A 10,424-nucleotide genomic window follows, 5' to 3' on the forward strand; every position below is an offset into this window, starting at 1 on the left:
ACTTAGTCGTTAGACCCTAATTAGGTCCTCTTTAAAGGTTTAGTGTTTGCACATGACTAGTCCTATATGCCCCAAGTCCAAGGAAACCACACAACGTACTTTATATTAGGTTATCTTATAACTGGATTTATGAAGAAAACAAAAGAGATATAGACTAAACTATAACACACTGCAAATATATTCTTACAACGGTAAAAGATGTAACTTGTATCATAGTCTTAAACTCCCTAGTTCCCACACTTTTTCATTATTTGATTAAAAATATCGAAGTGCGTGTGTGGTAAGTTTGACACTAGTGTACATGTTTTCTCTTTTACAAGCTGTCATAGTTTCTCCCTTCAAATTCAACAAATTCCCTACTAGTGTCATGTAAGAGTCAAATGCATTTGTCTTGTCTAGACTTTGAACATAATAATTTACATTCTCAGTTAAGTTGACGCATTAAACTTAATCAGTTTCTATTGTTGAGGTATAATTTTATATCTATTTGACAACTTGGTTCATCGTATATGTCATAACCAATTGGGTATTATGTGTGGGGCAAACTACATTAATATGTTTGTTTTAGTAAAATAAAGGTTAAAACATTTGAACTACAAAATTTTTAATCCTTCCGCACATTTCACATGTAGTGTGAATTATACTTGCTTTCCTTTTGGAACTACTTGTTTGAATTATAAGTTTGGAGTATCTCTGATCTTAATTATTTTAGTTTAGTCTCAAAGAAAATTAAAAATTTAATGATTTTTGTTTTCAAGTATGTATGCGCATATATAATTGAATAATACTCAACTCTCAATGTAGGTGTGTAGCTCAGTATTATATTGTGTTGAACTTATATATTTATTTATGGTTTCTTATATTCATTTGACCTATTTTCCTTTAATTATGATAATAGTATATAGTTTATTTACTTAACTTGTATTCAATGATGGGAAGAATCAACAACATTTATATTCTTACTCATTCTCATGATTGGTGCTTTAATTAAATAATATTTTAAAAAAGGATTTCAGTGATGATTATGACATTTTCTTTTTTATTAACAATTTATGTTTTACTAAAATTTGAAATTCCAGCTATTAATGTTTTCCATAATGACAGAAATTCCAAAGGAATTCCCTCCCCTGTCACCATATTCTCCCTCAAACATTTTTTTCTAATTATCAAATTAAAGTTTTCTATTCAATTATTTATAAAAATTAAAGCGCATTATTTAAATTTAGAATTTAGAATAGTCTATCATATATATATATATATATATAAATACTAATATTTCATAAAATATATAATTCTTTAAATATTCAACTAAATATATTTACATATTTACGTTCAATAGAAAAATACTATTAAAAGATAAACATCGATTGCACTTGAAAATTTTTGGATAATTTATTAAAATATAGTTGGTTTTAAAACTTGTCATCAAAATAGTGTTGTTATAAAACAATTTACTAAAATATAGCTAATCTTTCTTGTTAAATTTCCCCCTAGCTAAATAAATAAATAAATAAAAGCAAACAAAAAACGCAAGAGATGGGCGAGTCTTGACTCGCCCTCTTCCCAACCTTTTTTCTATCCTTTCATTTAAAAAAAAAAACTTTATTTAAATATTTCTATATTCTATCCTTTAAAAGAGCTTATTTAAATATTTTACTTTTCTATCCTTCTCTTAATTATTTACTTTTGAAAAAAAAATCTAAAATTTAGTTTTTAATTATATATATATAATTCTTTTAAAAACTTGATTTTAACTATTTTAGAATTATTATTAATATCAATATGGTTGAGAGAGAAAATAAGTTTACCAAGTAAAAATAATTTCAAATTTGATCTAATATCTAATAGGGTAGGACCAAATTCATTCAGTGAGGTGGACATGAATGAGTAGATAGCATTTAGGAATACGATTCAATTTAGTCCTAATAGTAACTGACAACGTAGAATTGTATAAGGAAATGATTTGTGAAGACAAATAATGCTACAATATATAGTCAAGTGTTTTACTATTAAAAGTCACGCACTATATGGAGTAGTAGAGTCAACACCGACAAACTAGATCATTCGATGTAACAAGTCGAAATGGAGAGAAAAATAAATTAGTTAAGATGTGAGAGAATGTGAGTTTCTTTGTTGGAGGAAGAAAAATAAATTAGTATTAAATTTAAAAATAGAAATTAATTAAAATGTGAGAGAAGATTAAATTAGTTAAAATAATTCTTATTTAAAACGACAACCACACATTTTTTAATTCAATTACTTTCTTTTAATTTAAATTCTTAATTTAACACATAACTTTTTTTAATTCAACACATTTTAACATTCACCTGTCACATTTTAACTAATTCCTTAAAACTCTTTCCTCACCTTTTAACCAATTTACATTTTAATTAATTTAAAAAATTCAACTACAAAGATGGAGAAAAAACCAAAAAGAAATAGAATCAAGACTCGACTAAAGAGGGAAAATAAAAACTAAATTATTTCGATAAATAGTTTTGAGAGAGCGCTATTTTGATAAATAGTTTCTGAAAAATTAACATATAAATTAGAAAATAAAAAAATTAAAGAGATTTCATCAATTTAAAATCACACAGAATAATATATTTGGTATAAAACGCGCGCATAATATATTTGGTACACGATCGTTTGGATTTGACTATTGTTTGGTATACGATCGTTTAGATTTGGTCATTTAATTTGGCTTACACGATCGTTTAGATTTGATTGTTTAGATTTGGGTAGGCAAATCGTTTTTCTTTTGGTACAGGATCGTTTAGATTTGGCTAAATAATTTTTAAAAATTTTTTTTGTATGTGATCATTTATTTTTTTTACACGACCGTTTATATTTTTTTTTTACATGATCGTTTTGATTTGTCTACATGATCATTTATTTTTTCAAGATTCTTAGAACACGATCATTTAGATTTGAATAAATAATTTTTTTTTAATTATTTTGATACGCGATCATTTAAATTTATCTACACGATGGTTTGTTTTTTTACACAATCGTTTACATTTGGCTACTCCAATCTAAATGATTTTTTTTCAAGATTCTTTATATACGATCATTTAGATTTTGTTATTTTTTGTACACGATAGTTTAGATTTGGTTACCCAAATTTAAACGACGTAAAAAAGAAGAAGAAGAGAAGAAGAAAGACAATGGACAGAAATCGCAGAGAAAAAAAAGATGAAAAGAAGAAAAACGATGGAAAGAAATCGCAACGAAAAAAAAGAAGAAAAGAAGAAAAACGATGAAAAGAAATCACAGTGAAAAAAAAAAGAGGAAAAGAAGAAAGACGAGGAATGAAATCCCAGCGAGGAGGAAGACGAGAAAAGAAATCGTAGTAAGGAGAAGAAGAAAGACGGAAGGGCAAACCTAGAATATTTAAAAAATTGCCAATTTTATATGTTTTGTTACACGGGCCATAAATAGTTTGATGTTTTGTTGCCTTCATGAAAATTTCCCAAAAGTATAACTTATTTGATTTGTTCTAAGTGATCTAGTTTAATTTAGCATCACTTACAGTGTAGAGTGTTAAAATGATTGTGTAATCTTTGTCTAAAGATCATAATACAGTTGTTATGATCTAAATCAAATTAATATATAAAAGCATTAGCTTTGGGTCAAGAACCCTCATACATAGATGTTGTGTCATTGAACTGGGTTATCAATCCTATATGTTTATTTCGTTAACTTTTTTATCCGATCCAATAGGCGTATCCTCTGTTGATTAATTGAAGGATCTTTTGATTTATTGTTGTTCGGCGATTTACTTGTTTTATCATATTAACTATGATAAATTTATATTTTCTCGAGCTTTATTAGATAGTAGAAGATTTTCTATATAGTGTTTTTTTTTCTTTCTTTTTTCAAAAAGTTATTTAATAAAAAAAACACAATAAAAGCATGTCTTTTCATAGATGTCGGCTATGGTAGGCCACTATCAAATTTAACTTAAAACGAATTCATATATCATAACATAGTAAGTAATAATAGAATAATTAAGGTTGAATTATAGTAAATATCTTTAAATTTTATTTCTTGTTTAAAAAATTTATCTTATAAAACTTTTAAAAGACTTCAATAATATATTTAAATTTGAAAAGAAATAAATAATTTTATCATTACTACATTGTTTTAAAATAATTTTTAAAAAAAAATAAATTGTAGTGACTTAAATAAATAAATTATTTAGATAAGTATTATGAAATCGACAAATAAAGAACTCACAAAAGGTAATAAAATAGAAAAAAAAAACGATATAAAATTTATGTGGTTTATCGTGTTAGCTATGTCATACTTAGAAGGATAGGACAATTTTATTAAAATTAAAATTTAAAATACAAATATACCTCTCTAAAGATCGTAGAATTTGTATAGTATACTCTCTAAACCTCAAAGTTAAAATAGTAAATAAAATAGATATAGCAAGACCCTAAAGCTGGTCATTTAGAACAAATGAGATTAAATAGGGTTTAAATTAACCTATGTTATAATGACAATAAAGTATAATTAAAATGGAGTAGTTGGGGTAAGATATAAACATTGTACATAAACCAATTGAGAATTTATATATATTTGCAAAAAGTAGCGTAGGCCAAGTTGTGAAATAAACAATATGATACTTGCATTTTAATAATGAGAGAAAAAATTTGTATAAAAGACTGAGGAGGGATCACCATTTCACTTTGTGCACCACACAAAACAATTTCAAGTCACCAATATTTTCCAAAACCCTCTAGTTTCCTAATCCATTTTCATTTCTATCATGTTGGCAGTTTCCTCTCCTTTGTTTTCCCCTCATCAATGGCAATTGGAAGATCCCATCTCTCTCCATCACCAACACAACTCTCTCTTCTCTCCCTTTGAACCTTCAGATCATTCATTTTACCTCCAATTCCCTCCACCCCCGTTGGACCCTTCGCACGACCACTATCCTTCCTCTGCTGCGCCCTCCCCAGAAGCTGTCTCCAACGTCTCGAAGATGGCCAAGAAACTTAGCCATAATGCTAGTGAGCGCGATCGTCGAAAGAAGATCAACTCTCTTTACTCGTCTTTACGAGCCCTCCTTCCCTCCTCAGATCAAATGGTAAGGTTTACCATCTCTATTTAAAAAGTTAAAGTAATATCAAAACTTTAAGTTTAGTCCTTAACTATGTGATTAATTTTATAGACAAACCATACATGATCCAAATAATCAAACATATGTCAAACTCAAGTTAATTGGAATAACTTTACGTACCCTAGAAGTTGGAGAAATATATATAAATAAACATAAAAGTTAACCGTCCTTAATATCTTTTTCCTCTAGCCAAAATAGCATTGTGATTGTGAAATGGAGATTCAAATCTCTTGATTGTTATTTACTTTAATTTGTTAAATTATCCTCCTGTCGACTCCATTGTAGACTTTTAATCTCCATGGAGGTCCTTTGACCACCGTGAATAGTCGAAAACGTTCGTCCATCAATGATAAATTTAGTTGAGAGTCGTGGTCTTTTTTCTCACAGAAGAAACTGAGTAATCCGGCGACGATCTCGAGGATATTAAGCTACATACCAGAGCTACAACAACAAGTGGAAGGGCAGATGAGGAAGAAAGAAGAGCTCATGGCAGCCATGGTTGGACAGGAAGTTAAGAATGATGAAGAAAAGAAAATGAAATCCGCAGCTTCGAGCTCCTCATCGATAATTTCTGCAAGTCGACTTAGTCGACATGAAATGGCGATTCAGATATCCACTGATACCAACGGCTGCCAGCGGAATTATTTGTCGGAAATATTATGTTGCTTGGAAGAAGAAGGTCTCCTTCTGTTGAATGCTTCTTCTTTTGAGTCTTTTGATGGGAAGGTTTTCCATAATTTGCATCTTCAGGTAATTTTTATAGTTTATAATTATATTTCAATTTTGTTTTTTTAGGTAAATTGTTATGGATGGTAAAATATTGAAACAAAAAGTTAAATAAGTTACAAAGAATGGGATGAATTTTACATGAATAGTTTCAATATTATTATTGGACTATTTTTATATACAAAGTGTCCCTTGTTTAAATTTCAATTACGTTTATTTACTAATCCATTTATTTTTACATTTTTAAGTGATGAATGACGTTTGAGAAAGGGTTCTTTTGATCCTTTGTTAAAAAACTACTAATTTTTTCTTGTTATCAATTTTATTCCTAGACATTCTTTTATTGCGAGTAATAGTCAAATTATGATTGGAGGAAGAAATGATAATGGGTTTGGGTGGAAAAAAGGGCTGAATATATAAGGGGAAATAAACAATTAAGCTTAATGCGTCATGTTTAGAATTGACGGTATAAGTAAGTACATTAATATTTAAATTACCTAATCATATTTTCATTATTATCCCTAGTGGTATAATAAAAACCAATTTGAGCATTTAGCTTTTCAATCTCTTTAGTAAAATATATGACTAAAAAGACAAACCATTTCTTAAAGTTTATATCTTAAACTACACTAAAAGAAATGCCATGCCATCATTTTGAACATAATTTATTGGTTAAACATCAATTTGCATCTCAATAGTTGATAATTAAATAATTATTAAACTATATAATTAAACAAAATAAATTAAAAAATAGTAAATGCTTCAAATTTCTTGGGAAAAGTTCCATTTAAACATATATATGAATAACTATTATATAACTTGATCCTCATCAATTTTTCTTGGTTAATTATTATTGTTTAAAACCAAGGTTAAATCTATAAAGATTGATATATGAAACTTAATTATGTTGTTAATTTTGAATGATAAACACAGATGGGAAGCAATTGCAAAATGGAGCCTAAAGTGCTGAGTAATATGCTCTTGGAGATGTTCCCATGACATAGGAAGACAGAGTGGATTAATATGCACCACAAGATTAATTAATAATAGTGTAATCATATTAAAAAGAACTAATGGATGAAAAGACAAATTGAAATATTAGCAAAGGTGGCATGTTTTGATAGGAACTCAATTTATTAACCATATATATCAATGTGTATTTTACTAATTATTAATTGTACTCTCCCCCCCTCTCTCTCTATCTCTCTCTCCCTTTTTAAATTGTATTTGTTGCCATTAATATCTCTCCCTCTCTCTTTTTTAATTCTTTTTTTTTTTTAGATACCTTTTTCGTTGTGCTGTGATACATATAGGCACGAATCCAAAGAGAATCAAGGATAAAAGGAAATAAGTGCTAACATTTTAATTATGGATATCAATATCGATATAGATTATTGCTACTTATTATTAATATTGATTACTATTATGAATATAATTATGGATCTAGAGAAAAAAGGATAAATGATTTAAAGTTAGTCCAAAGGATGATGTTACTTGAGTAATAAATAGAGATTGATGATATTTTTAGGTGTAATAGAATTTATACATAATTATAATAGGATTACATTATAAAGTGAAGTAAAGCCCAATGAATAAAAACGACCTAAGCGAATTTAACTCAACAAAAATTGATATGATCACATTTCACTTCGAAAGTGAGAGATTCAAGGTCTCATTTGCATAATTGTTTTACTATAAAAACTATGATGAACATAGAAAATAGGATTGGCCTCACAATATTTTCTTTATTGCACTCTACGTTTGTGCGTAAAGATGATCTATAACTCATATTTAAGGAACAAAATGTGTAGTTTGTATAAGAAAATTTATTTTAAAAACTTTTTTATTTTAATTATGAAAGTAGTTCAAAGTAACATAATACTTTCATTTTTATCATTGTTCACCAATAGATCAATGCATTAACGTATAAAAGCATCGTCGAGAGAGAGGTAGCTAGGAGAAAAATTATCTCTCGATGAGGTAATCCGGCGTCAATAATAATGGGCAAATCTTGACATCGACGTACCAAGACATCGACAATTACATAGAAAAGGCATTGAATATTAGCACACTCTCGACACCATCACAATTAATTAATTAACTCATCGAAAATTACCTTGATCTCCCAACAACCATCATATGACTCAAAAGATAACCTTTAAAACATTCTTCTAGATTTGAAAAATTTCCTCCCAACGAAATTTGTCCATCTCCTTCATTTCGCTTGTCACCGATCTATCTTCCTCCTTTTAACGTTCCCTTGGTTTACCATCTCCCTCTATCTGCTCATGTCCTTCCATTTCCACCCATCTTCTTTGATACTTTCTCTATCATGCTCTACCCAAAATGTCACTTTATGCGACCAAGCGGGGATGTGACCACCTAGACATTCTATGTGAGTCTCTCCACGGGAATGAAGATAAAAGAGGCAGAGATTGAAAGATGAAGGGGAAGGGGTTGCATGCATGAAGGAAGAGGGGAAGAAGAAAACTCTAGATTTCTTTTCTTTTTTTAAATAATACTAATAAGAAGAAGAAGAAGAAGAATGAGGAGAAATGACCATAATGCCCCCAGTTTAAAACTAAACATCAACTTGCAATTTTCATAATTTATCAACACTTATTAAAATTGCTTTGTCATTACCCAAAATAAATAAAATCTAAAATTTTTCCATCACAAAGACTTAACCTTTATAAAATTTAAAATTGGATTTAGACTTGTTTGTCACAACTGATAAAATATTTGTATAAATAAAAAAAGAATGGAATGAGAGCTTACAAGAACTTGCTAAGATACATGATGTGTTCCATGTATCTATGTTGATGAAGTACATGATGGAGGATTTGAGTTATGAAGAGGCATCGATTAAAATCCTCGATAGGAAAGAGCAAGTGTTGAAGAACAAGTTGATTCCACTCGTGAAGGGTCTTTGGAGATATCACGAAGTGGAGGAGGCAACTTGGGAGTCAAAAGAGTAGTTGAGAAGCAAATACCTCACTCTATTCAATTAGGCTTTCTAAATTTCGAGGACAAAACTTCTTAAGGGGGAGGTAAGTTGTAAACCCAAAACATAATTTTACTTAAGAATTTCTAAGGTAGAAGAAAACCAAAGTTTAGTCGAAGTTGTTATTTGTTGTGTGTTTAGGTTGCTTGGGAAGGAAGAGAAGAGTTGAAGAAAAGAGCCTAACTGTTGAAGCTTTTATGGGGTTGGTGGCCAAGTGAGGCAAAGAAAAGAAGTTAAGAGAGGTTTTTGGCTAAGTGTGGCAAGTTGGGCTTTTAGTCACGTCCTAAGAGTTTTAGACATTGTTAGCCGTGCAAGGGGGTCATGTGATCTAGCCGCCAAGGGGGACAATTCTAGCACGTTTGAAGAATGAACTTTTTCATTTTGATGGCTAGATTATAAGTTATAATCTCTGGGAGTTGAAAGAAGTTTTCTGAAATTTTTTAGTTTGTGAGTAAGGAGTGAAGGTTCGTCGAGCATCAAGAAATATGTCTTATCTTGTGCATGTGTTTTGAAAGTTAAAAGGTTTTTTGGGTTTAGTAGCACACACAGGGCATGGCCAATGCACACCCAGGTGGTGTAGGGCGCATGCCTAAGCCATGTGCACAGCTGCTTGGATGCATGCACATAGGGTGGGGCACAACTTGTGTCACACGTCCATGAGGCGCGCAACATACCTAACACGCTCGTGCGTCTTCAAACATGAAGCCAGGCACCTTAAGGGCATGTGCGTATGTATGCTGCCTTCCCCCATGCCCAAAGTCCAACCATGTCATGACACCTTTTTTAGGTTGTTTTGGTGTTTTTAAGATTTTTGAGCTAAGTTTTGATGTTTTCTGATATAGAAAATTCAGTTGGACTTGAATTCTTTAATTTCAGGACAAGAGGAAATTAGGCAAATTTATAGGCCGAAGAGTTAGGTACCACCTGTGAGTGACAAAATGAGTTTCAAACTTAATTTCTAAACTTGTTTTGCTAAAGTTTATTTAGCATGCTTTGAGTAAAGGTATTTGAGTTATATTTTACTTATATTATTGATTTCCAAAGCATGAGGATAAAAGTTTAGAAAATGTTGAAAAGTATAAAGCATATTGATAAGATTTAAAAAGAAAGCATATTTATCCTAGTTTCTAAAATACTTGAGTTGAGAATATTTTAGCAAAGCTTGTGTTACAAAGATATAGAGATTTTGCTTATGCAAAGAGTTATTTAACACTTGTTGAAATTGAAATATTGTTTTAAAGATTATGGTTACTCAACATGTTTTATTCTATACCTAAGATATATATTTATTATAACTTTGTGGGGGGAGGATATTGTGCACAAAAGATTATTGAGGGGATGGTCTCAGAGGATGGACTAATAGCGTTGATCGCATTTTGCTATTAGGATCGAGAATTAGGGTTATGGTATTGATTTAACTCTGCCTTTCTCAAGGATTAGTTTCAGGGTATAAAGGGGAAAAAGAAGATTTCAAAAAAAATTTTAATGCTTTGTCAAAATTTGCTAAAGTTTGTTTTAATGTTCTATAAAAAGAATGTTAATAGTTAGTCACTCACTGGACTT

At 29.8% G+C, this 10,424-nt stretch overlaps 1 protein-coding gene across 1 annotated transcript; it reads left to right on the plus strand.

The window, feature by feature from the left end:
- Positions 1-4,705: 4,705 nt before the first annotated feature.
- Positions 4,706-7,025, plus strand: LOC103495813 (transcription factor bHLH100-like). Its single transcript, XM_008457481.3, has 3 exons — positions 4,706-5,098; positions 5,519-5,881; positions 6,791-7,025. The coding sequence occupies exons 1-3, from the start codon at positions 4,778-4,780 to the stop codon at positions 6,854-6,856; spliced, it is 750 nt and encodes a 249-aa protein (XP_008455703.2). The 5' UTR covers positions 4,706-4,777; the 3' UTR covers positions 6,857-7,025.
- The last annotated feature ends 3,399 nt before the right edge of the window (positions 7,026-10,424 follow it).

The sequence above is a fragment of the Cucumis melo genome, chromosome 8 (genome assembly GCF_025177605.1).
Source record: "Cucumis melo cultivar AY chromosome 8, USDA_Cmelo_AY_1.0, whole genome shotgun sequence".
Lineage (NCBI taxonomy): Eukaryota > Viridiplantae > Streptophyta > Magnoliopsida > Cucurbitales > Cucurbitaceae > Cucumis > Cucumis melo.

Bases quoted from the DNA above. Each gene is read 5' to 3' on its own strand.
- LOC103495813 (XM_008457481.3), top strand. From the start codon at position 4,778: ATGTTGGCAGTTTCCTCTCCTTTGTTTTCCCCTCATCAATGGCAATTG. The intron at 5,099-5,518 runs GTAAGGTTTACC...TTTTTCTCACAG, and splicing joins TTCCCTCCTCAGATCAAATG to AAGAAACTGAGTAATCCGGC. The intron at 5,882-6,790 runs GTAATTTTTATA...TGATAAACACAG, and splicing joins TCCATAATTTGCATCTTCAG to ATGGGAAGCAATTGCAAAAT.